General features: G+C 45.2%; 1 protein-coding gene across 6 annotated transcripts in view; it reads left to right on the forward strand.

The window, feature by feature from the left end:
• The window catches only part of LOC137357094 (cGMP-dependent protein kinase 1-like), a 101,766-nt gene extending 83,146 nt beyond the window's left edge, over positions 1–18,620 (forward strand). For 3 of the 6 annotated variants that reach the window (XM_068023116.1, XM_068023113.1, XM_068023117.1), the window contains 6 exons: positions 590–731; positions 9,759–9,922; positions 12,182–12,304; positions 13,779–13,841; positions 17,480–17,546; positions 18,351–18,620. In XM_068023116.1, the coding sequence (XP_067879217.1) occupies positions 590–731; positions 9,759–9,922; positions 12,182–12,304; positions 13,779–13,841; positions 17,480–17,546; positions 18,351–18,449 (658 nt within the window). In that variant the 3' untranslated portion in view covers positions 18,450–18,620. Of the gene's footprint in view, positions 1–589; positions 732–9,758; positions 9,923–12,181; positions 12,305–13,778; positions 13,842–17,479; positions 17,547–18,350 lie in introns of those variants that run through there. The other 3 variants (XM_068023115.1, XM_068023114.1, XR_010971134.1) reach the window with 3 other exon arrangements.
• Positions 18,621–20,795: the final 2,175 nt, after the last annotated feature.

The following is a 20,795-nucleotide window of genomic DNA, read 5'->3' on the forward strand; positions in this document are numbered from 1 at the left end:
TCATCCTGAACCATCTCCGTCTCCAGTTTTAGCTTCTCTTTAGATGCTCACTACCCTATGACTCCTGTGTAAGTATGGATGGAGGTCAAGTAATGTGATCCTGTGGTTTGACTATGATCTCGTTGAGCTGACTATCCTAAGTCTGTGTGGAACAGTATCCGGATATCAGTCACAAGCTTTCGGAAAGGAATCTTTCCGTGTCGATTCTGTACTCTTGCGCATCTCCCATTTTAATTGCTACACCAGTGGCAACAGTGCTTGCAGCTGCTCTGGAATTCTTTCCCTAAACCTCTCCTCACTATCTCTCCTCCTTTAAGATTGTTCCTTAAAACCTAGCTTTGACCAAGCTTTTGGTCATCTGCCCTAATATGTGGCTCGGTGCCAAAATTTTGATTGATAATGCACCTGCTCGGCACCTTGGAAAATATTATTTTATTAATATAAATACAAGTTGTTACTGAGACACCAGGGGACAGAATTAAAGCTGCCCCACTCCAGAAACTTCAGCCTGCTGTTTGGTCACTGGCCACTGCTTTTGTGCGACACTGAAGTGTGAGAGTTGAGAGGTTTCTTTTCCGGTAAATTACAGGGGCTCATTTGATGATGCCATGACTCGGTTCTACACTGCCTGTGTACTGGAGGCCTTTGCATATTTACACTGCAAGGGTGTCATTTACAGGGACCTCAAGCCGGAGAACATCATCCTCAACCACAGAGGTTACGCCAAGCTGGTAAGCACCCGGGTCAGGCAGGTTTGGGGACCTAGGATGCAGTGCCGGAGAAGCCTCAGCCTTCAAATTTGTCCAACAAGTACAAGGTATTTGCTACCTGGAGGGACGAGAACAAGGTCTGCAGGACAGATGAGCAAACTGACCACGGCACCGTGGTATAGGAGGCCATTCAAGTGGGGGAAGTGAAATGGAATGTGGTAGTGATAGCAGCAGTGTAGTCAAGGGGATAGATACCGTTCTCTGCAGCCCTGATTGGGAGTCCCAAAGGCTGTGTTATCTGCCCAGTTCCAGGGTTAAGGTATCTCCTTGCAGCTGGGAAAGAACTTGGAGTAGGCGGGGGAGGATCCAGTTTTCATGGTCCACATAGGAACCAATGCCATAGGTAGAACTTAGAATGAGGTTCTGCTGATGGAGTTTGAAGAGCTAGGGTCTAAATTAATAAGCAGGCTTAGGAATTGGCATCGGATCAAACAGATCAGAGACTGGAACGAGTACTCAAAAGGCAGTGTGGGAGACAGGAGCTTAGATTCATGGGGCACTAGCACCAGTACAGGGAAAGACAGAGCTGTCAGAACAGGCTCCACTTAAACCAAACTGGGACCAGCGTCCTGGCAAATTGAGTAACTGGAGCTGTGGTTAGGGTTTTTAAGATTATAAAAGAAAAAGAGCAAGTGAATGGGATAAAAATGTGCAAAGATGAGGAAGGGTCAAAGAGTTTAATGGTAATAGTGCATCAACGAATGAGGTCAAATCAGGAAAACCATGTTGAGTTAAAATTCAAGGGGCTTTATCTGAATGTGCAAAGCATTTGTAACAAGATAGACAAATTAAGGGGATAAGTCGAGAAAAATGCATTTGATCTACAAGTCATTACAGAGATGTAGTTGCATGGTGATGAAGGTTGGGAACTAAATACTACCAGGTGAGAAAGGGGGTCGAGGGTTCCCTTTCAGCCTTCACATGGTCTTACTGTAACAAGGTTTAATTTTTAAACAGTGTTTTTAGCTCCCCCTTGGTGAATCTTTGTTTTATTTTTATTCATTCATGGGATGTGGGCATCGCTGGCCAGGCCAGCATTTATTGCCCATCCCTAATTGCTCTTGAGAAGGTGGTAGTGAGCTGCCTTCTTGAACCGCTGCAGTCCATGCGGGGTAGGTACACCCAAAGTGCTGTTAGGAAGGGCGTTCCAGGATTTTTACCCAGCGACAGTAAAGGAACGGCGATATAGTTCCAAGTCAGGATGGTGTGTGACTTGGAGGGGAACTTGCAGGTGGCGGTGTTCCCATGCATTTGCTGCCCTTGTCCTTCTAGGTGGTAGAGGTCACAGGTTTGGAAGGTGCTGTCTAAGAAACCTTGGTGCATTGCTGCAGTGCATCTTGTAGATGGTACACACTGCTGCCACTGTGCGTCAGTGATGGAGGGAGTGAATGTTTGTAGATGGGGTGCCAATCAAGTGGTCTGCTTTCTCCTGGATGGTGTCAAGCTTCTTGAGTGTTGTTGGAGCTGCACCCATCCAGGCAAGTGGAGAGTATTCCATCACACTCCTGACTTGTGCCTTGTAGATGGTGGACCGGCATTGGGGAATCAGGAGGTGAGTTAATCACTGCAGGATTCCTAGCCTCTGACCTGCTCTTGTAGCCACAGTATTTATATGGCTACTCCAGTTCAGTTTCTGGTCAATGGTGGGGGATTCAGCGATGGTAATGCCATTGAATGTCAAGGGGAGATGGTTAGATTCTCTCTTGTTGGAGATGGTCATTGCCTGGCACTTGTGTGGCGTGAATGTTACTGGCCACTTATCAGCCCAATCCTGGCTATTGTCCAGGTCTTGCTGCATTTCTACATGGACTGCTTCAGTATCTGAGGAGTCACGAATGGTGCTGAACATTGTGCAATCATCAGCGAACATCCCCACTTCTGACCTTATGATTGAAGGAAGGTCACTGATGAAGCAGCTGAAGATGGTTGGGCCTAGGACCCCTGCAGTGATGTCCTGGAGCTCAGATGACTGACCTCCAACAACCACAGCCATCTTCCTTTGTGCTAGGTATGACTCCAGCCAGTGGAGGGTTTTCCCCCTGATTCCCATTGTCCTCAGTTTTGCTAGGGCTCCTTGATGCCATACTTGGTCAAATGCTGCCTTGATGTCAAGGGCAGTCACTCTCACCTCACCTCTTGAGTTCAGCTCTTTTGTCCATGTTTGAACCAAGGCTGTAATGAGTTCAGGAGCTGAGTGGCCCAGGCGGAACCCAAACTGAGTGTCACTGAGCAGGTTATTGCTAAGCAAGTGCTGCTTGATGGCACTGTTGATGACACCTTCCATTGCTTTACTGATGATTGAGAGTGGACTGATGGGGCGGTAATTGCCTAGGTTGGACTTGTCCTGCTTTTTGTGTACAGGACATAACTCAGCAATTTTCCACATTGCCGGGTAGATGCCAGTGTTGTAGCTGTACTGGAACAGTTTGGCTAGGGGTGCGGCAAGTTCTGGAGCACAGGTCTTCAGTACTATTGCCGGAATATTGTCAGGGCCCATAGCCTTTGCAGTATCCAGTGCCTTCAGTCTTTTCTTGATATCACGCGGAGTGAATCGAATTGGCCGAAGTCTGGCGTCTGTGATGCTGGGGACTTCAGGAGGAGGCCAAGATGGATCATCAACTCGGCACTTCTGGCTGAAGATTGTTGCAAATGCTTCAGCCTTATCTTTCGCACTGATGTGCTGGGCTCCCCCATCATCGAGGATGGGGATATTTTTGGAGCCACCTCCTCCAGTTAGTTGTTTAATTGTCCACCACCCTTCACGGCTGGAAGTGGCAGGACTGCAGAGCTTAGATCTGATCCGTTGGTTATGGGATCACATAGCTTTGTCTATCGCATGCTGCTTACGCAGTTTGGCACGCAGATAGTCCTGTGTTGTGGCTTCACCAGGTTGTCACCTCATTTTGAGGTATTTCTGGTGCTGCTCCCGGCATGCCCTCCTGCACTCTTCATTGAAACAGGGTTGGTCTCCTGACTTGATGGTAATGGTAGAGTGGGGGCAATTGCCAGGCCATGAGGTTACAGATTATGGTTGAGTACAATTCTGCTGCTGCTGATGGCCCATAGCGCCTCATGGATGCCCAGTTTTGCATTGCTAGATTTGTTAGAAATCTATCCCATTTAGCACAGTGATAGTGCCACACAACACGATGGAGGTATCCTCAATGTGATGGTGGGACTTTGTCTCCACAACGACTGTGCGGTGGTCACTCCGACCAATGCTGTCATGGACAGATGCATCTGTGGCAGGCAGATTGGTGAGGACGAGGTCAAGTATGTTTTCCCCTCTTGTTGGTTCCCTCACCACCTGCTGCATACCCAGTCTAGCAGATATGTCCTTTAGGACTCGGGCAGCTCAGTCAGTAGTGGTGCTACAGAGCCACTCTTGGAGATAGACATTGAAGTCCCCCTCCCAGAGTACATTCTGTGTCCTTGCCACCCTCAGTGCTTCCTCCAAGTGGTGTTCAACATGGAGGAGTACTGAGTCATCAGCTGAGGGAGGGCGGTAGGTAGTGATCAGCAGGAGGTTTTCTTGTCCGTGTTTGACTTGATGCCATGAGACTTCATGGGGTCCAGAGTTGATGTTGAGGACTCCCAGGGCAACTCCCTCCCTCCTGTGTACCACTGTGCCGCCACCTCTGCTGGGTCTGTCCTGTCGCTGGAACAGGACATACCCGGGGATGGTGATGGCAGTGTCTGGGACATTGTCTGTCAGGTATGATTCTGTGAGTTTGACTATGTCAAGCTGTTGCTTGACTACTCTGTGGGACAGCTCTCCCAACTTCAGCACAAGCCCCCAGATGTTAGTAAGGAGGACTTTGCAGGGTCGACAGCGCTGGGTTTGCCATTGTTGTTTCCGGTGCCTAGGTCGATGCCGGGTGGTCCGTCCGGTTTCATTCCTTTTCATTGACTTCGTAGCGGTTAGATACAACTGAGTGGCTTGCTAGGCCATTTCAGAGGGCATGTAAGAGTCAACAACATTGCTGTGGGTCTGGAGTCACATTGTTCACCGCTTTCCAATTGTAAGGTAAAGAAACGAGCACAAACAGTCTTTCTGAGGTTTTAAGTAGAAAGGTGAAATTTTATCAAACTTAAGCTCTAATTCGGTTGACACCAACAGATACACAACATGCCACGCCAGCATGCATACGCGATACACACGTGCAAATAGAGACAGAAAAGAGTTGAAGAAAAATCAAGTGGAAAGGTTTGAGGCAATATCTGAAGAGTTGTTACGGTTCTTTGTGCTCACTGTATAATCCTTAATTGTAGGTAGGTCTTGCTTTTCGTTGGAGCCCAGTATTCTTCTTAAACCTAGAAATTAGCAAAAGTCAATGTATGTTCTTTAGAAGCTGAGACAGGGAAAATTTTAATCGGGAATAAGAAAAAGACAGAGATATTAAACAAATATAATGTCCGTCTTCACAGAAGTGGATCCAAATAAAAGCCAGAAATAGTGAGGAACCAGGAGTGTAATAAGAGTGAAGAACTTCAGATAATTAATATTAGTGAAGTAACAATACTGGAGCAATTAATGGGAGTAAAAGACAACAAATCCCTGGACCTGATGGCCTACATCCCAGGATTTTAAAAGAGGTGGCTGCAGGGGTAGTGGATGCTTTGGTTGTGAGCTCATAATGAAGGCACCCCTAGGTAGCAGTGATCACAACATGATTGAATTTCACCTTCACTTTGATGGTGAGAAGAGTGAATCTGAGACTCGTGTCTTAAATAAGGGTAATTATTAGGATTTGAGCAAAGAGCTGTCTAAAGTGAACTGGGAAATTAGGGTAAGGGGTAGGTCATTCGAGATGCAGAGGCATTCATTTAAGGAGCTATTTCACTCAGCAAAGATACATTCCAGTGAGAAAGAAAGACTGTAGGGGAAGGACGCACCATCTGTGGCTAACGAAGGAAGGTAAAGATAGTATCAAATTGAAAGACAAATTGCAGAATTCAGCGAAGAGTAGTGGCAGGTCAGAAGATTGGACAGAATATTAAACAAACAGCAAAGAATAATCAGAGAGAAATTAGAGTATGAGAGAATCTAGCTAGAAATATAAAAACGAATAGTCAGAGTTTCTACAGGTATTTAAAAAGGAAAAGAGTAAGTAAAGTAAGTGTTGGTTCTCTAGAGAGAGAGTCTGGGGAGTTGATGGAAAATAAGGAAATGGCGGAGGAATTGAACAGAATTTTTGCATCTGTCTTCACTGTAGAGGATACAAATAACATCCCAGAAATAATCATGAATCAAGAGTTGAAAGGGAGGAACTTAAAACAATTGCCATCACCAGGGAGAGGGTATGGAGAAAATAATTAGAAATAAAAACTAACAAGTCCCCAGGTCCTGATGGACTTCATCCTAGGGTCTTAAAAGAAGTGGCTGCTGAGATGATGGATGCATTGGTTTTAATTTTGCAAAATTCCCTTAATTCTGGAAAGGTCGCATCAGATTGGAAGATAGCAAATGTGATTCAAGAAAGGAGGAAGACAGAAAGCAGGAAACTACAGGCCAGTTAGCTTAACATCTGTCATAGGGAAAATGCTGAAACTTATTACGAAGGAGGTTATAGCTGGTCTTTTAGAAAATCTCAATGCAATTAGGCAGAGTCAACATGGTTTTGAGAGGGAAATCATGTGTAACTAATTTATTAGAGTTCTTTGAGGAAGTAACAAGCAAGTGGATAAAGGGGAACCTGTTGATGTGTTGTACTTGGATTTCCAGAAGGCATTTGACAAAGTGCCACATCAAAGGTTACTAAACAAAATAAGAGCCCATTGTATAGGGGTTATCATATTCGCATGGATAGAGGATTGCTTAGCTAGCAGTAAACCGAGAGTAGGCATAAATGGCAAGCTTTAACTAGTGGAGTGCCACAGAGATCAGTGCTGGGACCTCAAGTATTTACCATCTATATTAATGACTTGGATGGAGAGTCAGAATTTTCTGCTACATTTTCTGATGAGACAAAGCTAGGTAGGAGAGCAGGTTGTGAAGAGGACATAAGGAGTCTGCAAAAGGATGTAGGTAGGTTAAGTGAATGGGCAAAGAATTAGCAGATGGAGTATCATGTGAGAAAGTGTGAACTTGTCCACTTTGGCCGTAAAAGTAGAAAAGCAACATACCATTTACATGGAGAGAGATTGCAGAACTCTGAGATGCAAGGGATCTGGGTGTCCTCGTACACAAAACACAAAAAGTTAGTATGCAAGTGATTCAGAAAGCAAATGTAATGTTGTTTATTGCAAGGGAATGGAATATAAAAGTAGAGGTGTGTTGCTACGGTTATACAGGGCATTGAGACCACATCTGGAGTATTGTGTGCAGTTTTTGTCTCCTTACTTAAGAAAGGTGGGGTGGGGGGAGGTCCGTTAGCTCAGTTGGCTGGACGGCTAAAGTAAAAAGACATCAACAGCGTGGGTTCAATTCCTGTACCAGCTGTGGTAGTTCTTGGAGGCCTGCCTCTTCAACTTGCCCCATGCTTGAGGAGTGGTCACCCTCAAGCTATACATCACCAACTGTCTCTATCTAATGGGGAGAGATACCTATGGTCATTTGAGACTATGGCTATAACAACAACAACAACTTAAAGGATATAATTGCATTGGAAGCAGTTCAGAGAAAATTCACTCAACTGATTCCTGGAACGAGAGGGTTATCGTACGAGGAAAGGTTGGACAGGTCGTGTCTGTATTCATTGGAGCTTAGAAGAATCACAGGTGATCTTATTGAAAAATATGAGATCCTGAGGGAACTTGACAGGGTGGATGTTGAAAGTATGTTTCCCTTTGTGGGAGAGACTAAAACTAGGGGGCACAGTTTAAAAATAAGTGGTCTCCCATTAAAGACACAGACAAGGAGAATTTTTTTTCTCAGGGTGGTGAGTCTGTGGAACTCTCTTCCCCGGACCCAGAATAAATAGGTCATTTTGAGGTTGGCAGCCTGTTAATAGTGGGGTGCCATGAGGATCAGTGCGGGAGCCTTGCCTTTTTACAATGTATATTAATGACTTAGATGAAGGGACCAAGTGTATTGTATCCAAGTTTGCTTATGATACCAAGCTAGGTTGGAAAGTAAGCATTACAAGGTGTTTTCAAAGGGGGAGAGACCGGTTAAGTGGGCAAGAAGGTGGCAGATGAAGCATAATGTGGGGAAATGTGAGGTCATTCACTTGGGGAGGAAGAATAGAAAACGAGAATATTTATTAAACAGTAAGAAATTATTAAATGTTGGAAATACTATGCAGGTCTGGCAGCATCTGTGCAGAGAGGAACAGAGTTAACCTTTCAGGTCAATGACCCTTCATCAGTTTTGCTTTTGTATTAAATGTTGGTGTTCAGAGGGGATTTGACTGCCCTTGTTAACATGAAGGTACAGTAAGCAATTAGGAAGGCAGGTGGTCTGTTGGCCTACATTGCATGTTTATTGGAGCATAAGTAAGAAAGTCTTGCTGAGATTGTACAGAGCCTTGGTGAGGCCACACACGGAGTACTGCGTGCAGTTTTGGTTCCCTTATCCAAGGAACGATCGACTTACCTTAGGAGGGATGCACGAAGGTTCACCAGGTTGATTCCTGGGATGAGAGGGTTGTCCTGTGAGGAGAGATTTGAGTAGAACGGATCTATACTGTCTGGAGTTTAGACGAATGAGATGAACTCATACAAACATACAAAATTCTGAAGGGGCTTGACAGGGTAGATGCAGAGAGGCTGTTTCCCCGGCTAGAGAATCTAGAACTAGGGTCACTGTCTCAGAATGAGAGGTCGGCCCTTACAGACTGCGATTTGGAGAAATTTCTTGACTCAGTGTTGCGGGCCTTCTGGCTGTTCCAGTCGGTGCTGATGAATTAATCGATCAGTAATAAATAATTAAGCCACGATAATAAAGATGGTAATTTTTCCCACATACAATCACTTACTGAGCCAATGGAGGTGAATACCGGAGAAGATAAGCTGAGGACTGAGGGATTTTTTTGAGGATATACATTAGGAAACAGTGTGAGAGAGGCGCAAAAACTAAGTACCGTAGATGCGGAAATCTGAAATAAAAACAGAAAATGCTGGAAAAACTCAACAGGTCAAGCAGCATCTGTGAGAGCGAAGGAAACAGAGTTAATGTTTCAAGTTAATGACCTTTCATCAAAGGTGGCAAATGTTGGACATCCAACAAGTTTTAGGCAAGCAGAGAGATGGGGAGGGGAGATTAAATGCAGATCAGGTCACCGCTCCATGGAGTATCTCTGCACGTGTGACCTAGAGCTTCCAGTCTTTTGGCACGTTAATCTTCTGCCCCAATCCCATTCTGACCTCTCCATTCTCAGCCTCCTACAAGGAAGACCGAGTAACAGCACCTCATCTTCGGATTAGGCACTTTACAACCTTCTGGACTCAACACTGAGTTCAACAATTTCAGATGATAACCACTGCCCCCTTTCTGCTATTCCCAGTTATACTTCCCCTGAACCTATCTTGTGTTTCTTTACTTGTTCCATTATAATGCATTTCTGTGTTACATCATCATCCGTTTTGTCATTTAATCTCTCCTCCCTCCACTTTTTCACAGACCTTCCCTTTTATTCTTTCCTCCCCTTCTCCCTCTCATTGCCTCTACTTGCTTAAAAACTGTCACATATCTAACATTTTCCCGTACTGACAAAAGATCACTGACTTGAAAAGTGAACTCTCTTTCTCTCTCCACAGATGCTGCCAGACCTGCTGAGTATTTTCAGAGTTTTCTGTTTTTATTGCAGACAGAGAGGGAGAGGGGGTGGTCACTCAGCTACGACAGCACGGCAGAGATCGGGAAATCAGTGTGGCAATTGCAGGTGCTAGCACTCGTCTATCAGGCTGCCGCAAGTAAGATACACTGTGACGAGTGCACATGTGACAAGTGTCCAAAAATTCTTGGGGTAAAAAGGGAGAAGCAGTTTACACAATGCAGCGCCGACAGGATACTGAGGCATTAATGGATTTTATTGTCACATTTAGGTGGATTTTGGTTTTGCTAAGAAGGTTGGATTTGGGAAGAAGACTTGGACATTCTGTGGGACACCTGAATATGTGGCTCCTGAGATCATCCTGAACAAAGGTCATGACAGTTCTGCAGATTACTGGTCTTTGGGGATCCTGATGTACGAGCTCCTGACCGGGAGGTGAGTCACTATGGGGAAAATGTTTAAGTTCAGTTTGAACAAAAATCCCTCTTCCCCACCCATGCCCATGTGTTGTCAGAGATGCAGGCAGTCCCTCCTACTCCCTACTGACCTGACCTGGGCTGGGGCAGTCCATTGAGAATTTGCCCCATATCACTGTGTGGCCCAAGCCAGTGAATATCAGGCAGCCATTCAACCAGGAAGGACCTTGTTTCCAAGCTTGATTCTGCCTTAATATAAGGTCCACACAAGAGGACTTCCAGGAGGAGTCACTGGCCAGCGTTCAGGAGCAGGGTCCATAGCCCCTGCAAAAAAACACCCTGGTTACCATGGTAATAGGGTTTACCCTGTGCTCCTGAATCTGTACAGAAAAAGAAAAAAAAATCCTGATACAAGTGGTACAGTTAGGCTGTTTTTAAATTTAATTTTAATTGACCCACTGGGCTTGAAACAATTGCACTGTTTTTCAGTTTTTTAAAGTTTAAATTTAAATGGTCCCCTGGGAAGCCTGGTTTGTGCAATTTATGCCCCTGCAAAAAAAAAAAAAACCTGGTTGCCATGGTAACAGAGCCCCACTACATGCTGGGTCACCAAGTCCAACAGAACTTGCTGCCGGGGGAGGTGGTGGTGGAAGCAGGTACGATAGCGACGTTCAAGAGGCATCTTGACAAATACATGAACAGGATGGTAATAGAGGGATGCGGACCCCGGACGTGCGGAAGGTTTTAGTTTAGACAGGCATTATGATCGGCACAGGCTTGGAGGGCCGAATGGCCTATTCCTATGCTGGACTGTTCTTCTTTTGTTCTAATTTTTCCTTGGCCTAATCCTAGGGCATTCCGAGCTGAGATCAGTTAACACAGTGCAGGTCTGGGGATTGAACCTTCTGTTTGACGTGTAGGTTTGTGTGACTCATTGCCATGCCGAGTGATGCCCTTGCCATGTGGTGCACTCTCCCAGCTGAAGGGAGAGACTTTGAGTGGTGACATACACTTGGACTGGTCCTGCTTCTCTCTGATAATCATGGGTTTGAGGTGTCTCCCACACGCCGTGACATCATTCCAAACACTCGCTGCTTTGTGCTTAGCGTGGACATGGGGAGACAGGCAGCAGGTAGAGAGGGGCGGGAACATTTTTATCATTTGCTTACCTTATTAGATTTGTCAACTGAATGAAAAGTTTCCGATGGCACCATATTCATTTTAAAGTTCTCCCCCGCCCAACTCTCCTGACGGTGTCAACCTCCTGCCGGGGCATAGCTCCACAAGCACTCGCCACCTGTAAGCTTTGGGTGCTGGAAGTTATTTAGTGTCAAAGGGCATTAGAGCCAATTTTGACTCTGTGCAAACCCACATGGCTGTTCCCACATTTGGCAGTCAGCAAAATCGAGCAGTTCACTGACCCACTAGATTGTGCAGGGATCCCACATCACCTTTGTCTCACACTGCTCTGAGCCTGGAACAGATGAGCCCGGCCAGTGGTCTGCTGCAATTGGCTTTTACGTGGTCTATATTTGGACCCAGCATCTAGGTCAATCTTAGAGGAAGCACAGGAAGAGGCCATTCGGCCCATTGCGTCTGTGCCAGATCTTTGTGAAGGAGCTATGCACTCCCCTTTTCTCTTCTGCCTGCTGTGTTCTGTTGACCGTAGTCTGTCTACTCATTCTGAGCGTGCCAACGATGTTCTATCGACCCCTCTCAAAGTGCGTTGACGTCTTGTAACCCCGTTTCTTCGATCCTTTTTGAGGAGCTAGGATCTGACCATATTAGGTTATGAGTTCCAGATATTCTAATTGGTGCAGTTTGACATCATTGTTAGACCCTATTTAGTTTCTGGTTCAATGTACACACTTTACACATGTTTCCTATTTTTATCACTTGCCAGATACCTAAAGTTGCCCTTTTTCCTGAGATAGCTTTATTTCTGCAGCTTTGTGGTTTTAACAACTAGACTCTTTGACCTATTTCATCCTCATTTTTACATGTTTTCCAGACTCCTCAAATGTCAATTCAGCATTAAACAGCTGTACATTGACCTATTTAAATTTAAGTCTCTGTAAATGTTAGACACTCACTTAAATGGGCAAAAGAATGAATCAAGTGGAGGGCAGAGGGAAAGCAATCTTTTGTACACAAATGATCGGCCCTGGTAAAGCTGGTTGCTCAACCAGATGAGAAATTTGTGCCAGTGTGGAGCAATTTGAGTTCTGATGTCGGTGGGGAAACCTGTGTCAGATCATTCTGTGTCTCGTCTCCACAGCCCTCCGTTCTCGGGCTCCGACCCGATGGAAACGTACAATATAATCCTGAGAGGGATCGATATGGTTGAGTTCCCAAAGAAAATCAGCAAAAATGCTGGCACCCTCATCAAGAAACTGTGCAGGTGAGTGCTACGGATTAACTGTCGAGTGGTGTAGTGCGGTAGCCTATTCACGATGGGACTAGACAGGTAGTCCACACATTGGAAGGTCAAATCCTACCAGGGTCAGTTTTGAAACTGAATTCAATACTCTGGTTAATTTGTGGGTTTGTGCCAGACAAGTGTCTCTGAAAGATGTTGGATTGATGGAAAACCCAACTCGTTCAACGAATGACGTTCAGGGAAGCAAACCTGTCACTCAAACCCAGCCCAAGTGTGACTCCAGACTGCAACTGACTGTCGATGCCCTCGGAAGTAGCCGAACCAGGCTCTCAGTTGTGAAACATTCACATCTGACATCACAGATATTCTACTTCTATTAACATACTCAGGACACAAAGCAGAGTGAAATTCACCAGTGTGTTATTTAACACTGGTTGAAGCATTTGCACTTAACTACTGGTTGAGTTTTTTTTTTATGTATTTGTTTGGGTTTGTGTTAGACGATAAGACTTGCAATTCTCTTGGTCGTCTTCACACAGTGGCCATCGGGATCTTCTACATCTACCCGAGAGGGCAGTCAGGGTCTCACTTTAACACCTCACGTGAAAGAGGCACCTCTGACAGTGCAGATGTTGTGCTCAAGTCTCTGGAGCGGGCCAACTTTTCAACTCAGATGGAAAAGTGCTACCCTCTCAGCCACAGTTAAAACAGTGCAGACAGTAAGTCAAGTGAATGTGTTCACCTGTGCACTGAAATCCCAAGTAACCTCAATTTGTTTTGCCAGGAAATAACTTGAGCAGAAAAGGCTATTTGCCAGACATGACCAGACAGTCTCACTCCGATGCACTGACCTGAACACCCCCCCCCCCGCCCATTTTATTCCAGTTTCATAAATCAGAAGGATAATAAATCAATTAATTCGGCTCAAAACGGAGCTAAATTTCTTAAAAATGCTTAAGTTTAAGATCAAAGTTTGAGATGAGACTAAAACTGACTGAAGGGTTCCTTGGTAATTTACAATGTTGGAAACAGATATCGGAAATCAAAAACAAATTAGATTCTTCAATCAAATGACAGTTTACATTATTACTTAGCATTTTTCGTTGAGAAAGGAAACCACAATCCCTGAGGAGGAAAAAATCCTGGACTAAGATTTGTGCAAGTTGAAATAAAGCGAGACAATTTGGCTTGATAAACATATCTAGATAGGGTAAACTGAGTAATGCTCTGTGCAAAAACTTTGGTTAGATTGGAGTGCAGTGTTTTGTGCTGCTCGATACACAACACTGGAAGCAACAACTCACTCAATTTACCCTGATGAGCAAAATCAGACCAAATCATGAATTGTCAAGGAATGAGGGCGACAGAAGGCTGCGAGTTCAGCCTGTTATAGTCATAGGGCAGTAATACCAACAAACACCTGTTGGTAATGCCCTTCCATCCTGTGCTCTGTGGTCAGGCAGCATTCTAACTCTGTAACTCTGTTTCTTAACAGGGACAACCCTTCCGAGAGACTGGGTCACCAAAAAAACGGAGTTAAGGACATCCAGAAGCACAAGTGAGTGGTAGGGAAACGATTACACGGTAATTGTGGGGCTGGCTGAAAAAAGATAGCTCGAGCACTGAGTGCGCTTCTGCAGAAGCAGTAGGGAGGAAACGTGTACCTAGTTTCCCGTTCTTGGTCACTAACCAATCCTTCCTGCAGGACGTAGTCTTATTTGGCAAAATGCCCTTTTTGGTTGAACAGTCCTCTGACACTCAATGTCCAGACTCCAGTGTGAAGGGTGACCACTTGGGTGAGGTTTGAGGAAGTCAGGCAGTGTGCATGGAACTTAGTCCAGCAAAGGTCAGACAGCTGTAGGATAGGAAGTGGAGAGATGAGGTCAATTCCAGCTGGGATGACTGTTTACTTGGCACCATATTCCTCACTAAAGTACAACAGATTCTGCAAAAACTGACACTTCAGTCTCTTGAAATGCAGACTTTACATTTTTCCTTATTGGATTAAACTGACTTAGAATCATACAGCACAGAAGGAGGACATCCTACCTGTGTTGCCTCTTTGAAAGAAATATCCAATTAGCCCTACTCCCATGCTCTTTCCCTACAGCTGTTCAATTTTTTTTCTTTTTATTTATTTATGCAATTCCCCTTTGAAAGTAACGATAGCATCTGCTTCCACTACCCTTTCAGGTAGTGCATTCCAGATCACAACAACTCATTTAAAAAAAAAAAAATGTCTCATCTCCCCTCTGATCGTTCAGCCAATTATTTGAAATCTGATTTCTCTGGTTACTGACCCTCCTGCCAGTGGAAACAGTTTCTCCCCATTTATTCTTATCAAAACACTTGTATTAAATCACTTTCCCTGCTCTAAGGGGAACAACTCAAGCTTCTCGAGTAACTGGCTGAGCTTAACTGAAGTCCAGCATCCTTTCAACCGTTCGAGTTGAAACAATAGGTTTAGTGGCATGGATGTAACTCACCATGATCACAGTAATTGTGTCTTACACTACTCTTGCGACAGACACTTCACAAATTGTCCTACAAAAGTACATTACTATGGCAACTCTTCCTAGCAGGAATAACTGTACAGTGATCATGAAGCCGAGCAGACCTTTCCTTGCAATTTAAGAGTCAGCTACTCATGAAACTTTTGTTTCAGCACAACCGACTGGGTAAGTCGGAAGTCTCAGTGATGGCATCATCGCTAGGATTCTTGCTGTCTGTAGGTGTTGGGAGTGGCTGGCCATGCGCTGTCAATCTCCCCAAAACAAAGTAGAAAACCAGGTCGGTCGTGACGGTCTAGGGATATTCTCAGACTTGTCTCAATGGCAGGCTGGTCATGACTAAAGCTCTCAAATTTCAGGAAAATACAAAGATTTGAGACTTCCATGATGTGTGTGGGCTGCCTGATGCCAGAGTACAGAATATCATTGAGAAGTTGCAGAACATTTAGGTTGGGGGGAAGGGAACAGCATGGTGTTGTGGTCCATGTGGAAACCAATGATACAGGTAGGAAAAGGCAACAAGATGAGCCATTAGAGAGGAGAAACGAGAGGCAAGTAGCAGTAGCGAATAGTTCAGAAATAGGAGGGTGAGAAGCAAATTTGAGTCAGTCCAACATGGGTTTGGAGTGACTTAATTAAATAAGGTTGGTGAGCAACAGGCGTAAGTCGCTACCCATGACTACGAGATAGTGGCAATAATAGAGACATGGCTCAAAGATGCACAGGATTGGCACTTAATATTCCTGGTTACAAGGTAGTCAGGAAAGAAGGGGAAGGAAGAACAGGAGAGTTAGTAATATTGATCAAAGAAATTATTAGCACCAGGAGGGATGATGCAGTTGAGGGATCTAAGACAGTCTATTTGGTTAGAATTAGGGAACAATAGAGGAGCTGTTATACCAGTGGGTGTGTAGTATCGGCCACCACGTAATGGGAAAGTGATCAGGAAGGCAAACTGCAGGAACATTACAGATGTAAGAAGTATAGAATAGTGATAATGGGAAACTTAAATTATTCTAACATAGGAAAATATAGTAGCATAGTAGGGCAGAGAGGGGGAGGCATTCCTGGAATGTGTAGAAGAGAATGTTCTCGATCAGTGTGTCTCCACCTTAATGAGGAAGGAAGCAGAACTGATTCTAGTTCTGGGGAACAGTAATCAAAATATCACGTTTAGAAGAATGATGGAAAAGGACAAAGTAGAATCAAGTGTAAAAATACATAACTAGAGGAGGTATAACTGCCATGAGCTGAGTAATGATGTGGCTCAGGTGGATTGGAATCAAAAATTGGTAGGCAATACAATGGGAGGCTTTCAAAGAGGAGGTGGTTCAGTTAGTTTTGTCAGGTCTTTTTTGTAACTCGTTCATGTGCTGTGGGCATTGCTGGCAAGGTCAACATTTATTGCCCTTGAGAAGGCGACTGCAGACCATGTGGGATTTCTGAGGGGTAAAGTGATGGCATCAGAGCTGGACCTCCCTGGATGGCTGAAGATATCGATTAAAATGAGACAGGAAGAGGAGGCTTATGACCATTCTCCGATTCAAAATACAGTAGAGAATTAATTTGAATATACAAAGTACAGAGGAGATGTAAAAAAGGAAATTAGAGGGGCAAAGAGTGTGCATGAGAATAGATTATTAGTTAACAGAAAAGGTAATGCAAAGTATTTGATCAAGTATTGAAAGGATCGTCTAAGCAAGGGTGGGGCTGATAATGGACCGAAATTGAGATCTACTTGTGCAAGTAGAGGGCATGGCTGAGATAATAAATGAGTAGCTTGCATCTGTCTTCACTAGAGAAGTGGATGCTGCAAATATTGTAGTAAAGGAGGAAGCAGTAGTAATAAAAGTAGAAAAAGTGCTTAAAAAACTTAAAAGGTTGACAGTCCTCAAAGTTGAAAGGCCACTTGGTCGGGATGGGACACATCCTCAGTTACCCAGGGAAGTAAGTGTGGACATTGCAGAGGCTCAGGCCACAATCATCCAATCCTCATTAGATCTCGGGGTGGTGCCAGAGAATTGAAAATGTTATACCACTGTTTAAAAAAAGGAGCGAGGGATAAACTAGACAACTGTAGGCTAGTCAGCCTAATGTCAGTGTTGGGAAAGATTTGAGGCAGTGATGTGGGACAAAGTGATTGACATTTGGAAAAGTATGTGGCAATAAATCTAAGTCAGCATTAAGAGCAAATAATGCTCAACTCACTTTGATGGAGTGTGTTTGATTGAATTTTTCAAAGTGCCATGAAATGAAAGGGACACTGGCAGTTGGATGCAAAATTGGTCAAAAGAAAAACAGCAGACAAGAGCAATGGAATGTGGTTGTTCAAACTGGAGGGAAGTAAAAAGTGGCATTGCCAAGGAGTCAGTGTTGGGACCACTACTCTTTTTGATATTTATTAATTAACTGGGTTCTGGTTTACAGGGTATAATTTCGAAGTTTCCAGACATGAAACTCAGAAATGTAAACAATGAGGGTGATTGTAAAAGAGTTCAGGGGGACATTGACAGACTGGTGATATGGGCAGACCCATGACAGACAAAATTTAATATTGAGGAATTATACATTTTGACAGGAACAGTCAGTAGAAAATAAATGGTGTATTCTTAGAGGGTGCAGAAACCAAGTTCATGAATTACTTTACTCAGGTGGGGAGGTCACTTGACTGTTTTGTCTGTTTCAGGTGGTTTGAAGGCTTTAATTTTGAAGGGTTGAGGAAAGGAACACTTACTCCACCCATAGTTCCTAGTGTAAGTGATCTTACGTGACTTAGATTTTTCTTCTGACATAATATGTAATAGTTACATCTAGTTTATGACGTACTGACTGAAGGGAACTGTTTGTCCCTACATGCCTTGTCAAAAGCATTTGTGAAGGTGAATCTCCAAATAACTTCTGATGATGAGCAGAGCTGCAGTATCGAGTGCCTCCTGGTAGCCACAGCTTCTCATCCCTGAGTTCATGGAATGTTTTCTCAACAACTTTGATGTCATTACAGAATTAGGGCACTCAAACTGGACACACAGCATGCTAATGGCAACGGAACCATTGGTTTGTCTAAGCTTTGCATTAGCAAATTGCTTTTGCACTCTTAGGTAATAAAGTGGTTTTAATGTTCAATGAGTTTGTGAGTGTATCCAGTGAGCAATGGAGTAATGCAGAGCAGGACATTCCAGGACTCATTGTCCAAATTGATAATCAGCGCAATTGCACTGTAAGAACATCCTGGGACCAGGCATCTGTTGCAGCCAATGAATGGGACTGTATGATGAGCAGGAATGCTCTGGTCATCACACACCAATCCTCACTGCATTCTGATGAGTTTTGAGGTTTTGTTATCTTCACACTCTAATAATCAGGGTCAGCCTCTCGACTTGTACCATCCATCAACCAGAGCTCTGCTGCCTGTATCCCAAGTCACACCAAGTCCTGGCCAGCCATCACTGCTGTGCATAGGTCATAAATTGAATGTAAAATTTGTGGACTTGTGCAGGGGGCGGGGCGATTCGCTGGCCACATCAATGCAATTTACAAGCTTCATTTCTCCAATCCAGGTCACTTCATCTCTGGATACCAGTAACTTCGACGCCTTCCCAGAGGATGCAGAGGAGGAACCACCTGATGAGGAATCAGGATGGGATGTTGACTTTTAGTTCCAGAGCCTTCTAATAGTCTGAGCTGCTGCAGATAAAGGAGTGCAAGTTGAGAACGAGTCAGAACAGCATCAACCCAGAGATGCTGGATCAACACAACATCTTGCAGAATCAGTGTCATGTGTTCAATAAGAATTAAAGCTATTACATGGCAGTTTTTATCTATTACGAGAGTGAGAGGCTGAGCAGACTGTTATATAAAAAAAAAGAAATGCATGCATTTTTCAATGGTTCAACTCTGACTAAGATTAGGCCCCTTGAGAAAAGTGCCGCAACTCAATCAAGATGTACAGTGGTATAGAACATTACAAGGCATAACTCACTTTACGGACTCTGTATCAGGACTGCTCACAAACCAAAACGTGTAAGTGTTCATCTTGGATGATCCGTGATATTTATTAAGGATTAATGTTACAGGACTCATTGTCCACGTTTATAATCAGCACAATTGCACTGTAAGAACATCCTGGGATCAGGCATCTGTTGCAGCCAATGAATGGGACTGTATGATGAGTAGGAATGCTCTGGTCATCACACACCAATCCTTACTGCATTCTGATGAGTTTTGAGGTTTTGTTATCTCCACACTCTGATAATCAGGGTCAGCCTCTCGTCCAAAGCTCTGCTGCCTGTATCCCAAATCACACCAAGTCCTGGCCGGCCATCACTGCTGTGCACAGCTCATAGGGTGAAAGTGAAATTTGTGGGCTGGGGTGGGAGAGGTGTGATGGGTGGCAGCTCGATGGCCACGAGTGTATTGGAATAGTCAAGCAGAGAAGTAGCAAAAGCAGGAATGAGGGTTTCAGTGGCAGATGAATACAAAATGTACCTGATGTTGCTAGACAATAAGTAAAAAAATGAGGGGGGAACCTGGTTTAAACTGGTCCTGATCATGGTTTAGCTCATATCCCCAACTCTAGTTCTGAGTCCATTTGCGCTGCAGCTCACCCATGAAGTGTTGTGGGATGTTTGCACATTGCATTTATGTCCCCTTGTTCAAGATCCATTTATCACTGGAAGCAGACTGTTTCTAACAACCCCTGTCCCAGATGGGGAATGATTTATCGGTTACTCCAGTGACAGGATGCAGTCCTTCAGCGGTTTCATTCAGGCAGTCAGTCAAAGCCAATTTGAAGCTGCGAGGATAACCCACTCTTTTTAATTATCTAACTTGTGCGATACCTGCCCTGGGAGTGTTTGATCGGACAGTGTGGAGGGAGCTTCACTCTGTATCAAACATGTTTTTCTCCTGCCTCTGTCCCTCCCGTCCTCACCCCCTCCACTCCCCTCTTGTCCCCTCCTCTCTTCTCTTCTCCCTTCTTCTCCCCTCTTCTCTTCTCCCCTCCCCTCTGTTCTCTTCGCTTCTCCCCACCCTCCCCTCTTCTCTTCTCCCCTCCCTTCCCCTCTCCTCTTCTCTTCATCCCACCCTCCCCTCTTTTCTCTAATCATCTCTTCTTCCCTCCCCTCTTCTCCCCTCCCCTCTTCTCTTCTCCCCTCCCTTTTTCTCCCCTCTTCTCTTCTCTCTCCTCCTCTCCCCTCTTTTCTCTTCTCTTCTCCTCTCTTCTCCACTCCCTCCCCTCTCCCCTCCTTCCCCTCTCCTCTCCCCTCCCCGCTTCTCCCCTCTTCTCTCTCCTCTTCTCCCCTTCCCTTCTCCCCTGCCCTCCACTCTTCTCTCCTCCCCTCCCCCCTTCTCCACTCTCTTCTCCCCACCCTCCCCTCTTCTCTCCTCCCTTCTCCCCTCCCCTTCCCTCTTCTCTCCCTCACCTTCCCTCTTCTCCCCTTCTCTTCTCTCCTCCCCCCTTCTCTTCTCCCCTCCCCTCCCCCCCTTCACTTCTCTTCTCCCCTCTCCTCTCCTCTTCTCTCCCCTCCCCCCTTCTCTTCTCCTCTTCTCCTCCCCTCCTCTCCCCCTTCTCTTCTCTTCTCCCCTCTTCTCCCCACCCTCCCCTCTCCGCTTCTCCCCTCTTCTCTTCTCCCCTCCCCCCCTTCTCTCCTCCCCTCCCCCCCTTCTCTTCTCTCCTCCACTCTTCTCTCTCTCTTCTCCTCTCCCCCCACTTCTCCTCTCTTCTCCCCTCCTCTCCTCTCTTCTTCTCCCCACCCTCTCTTTGCTTCTCCTCTCCTCCCCTCCCCCCCTTCTCTTCTCTCTTCCCCTCTTCTTCTCCCCTCCCCTTCCCTTTTCTCCCCTCTTCTCTCCCCACCCTCCCCTCTTCTCCCCTCCCTTCACTTCTCTTCTCCCTTCTCCCCACCCTCCCCTTCTCTTCTCTTCTCCCCTCCCCGCTTCACCCCACCCTCCCCTCTTCTCTTCTCCCCTCCCCCTTCTCTTCGCTTCTCTTCTCCCTGCCCCTCTTC

This window comes from Heterodontus francisci, chromosome 47 (genome assembly GCF_036365525.1).
Source record: "Heterodontus francisci isolate sHetFra1 chromosome 47, sHetFra1.hap1, whole genome shotgun sequence".
Taxonomy (NCBI): Eukaryota; Metazoa; Chordata; class Chondrichthyes; order Heterodontiformes; family Heterodontidae; genus Heterodontus; species Heterodontus francisci.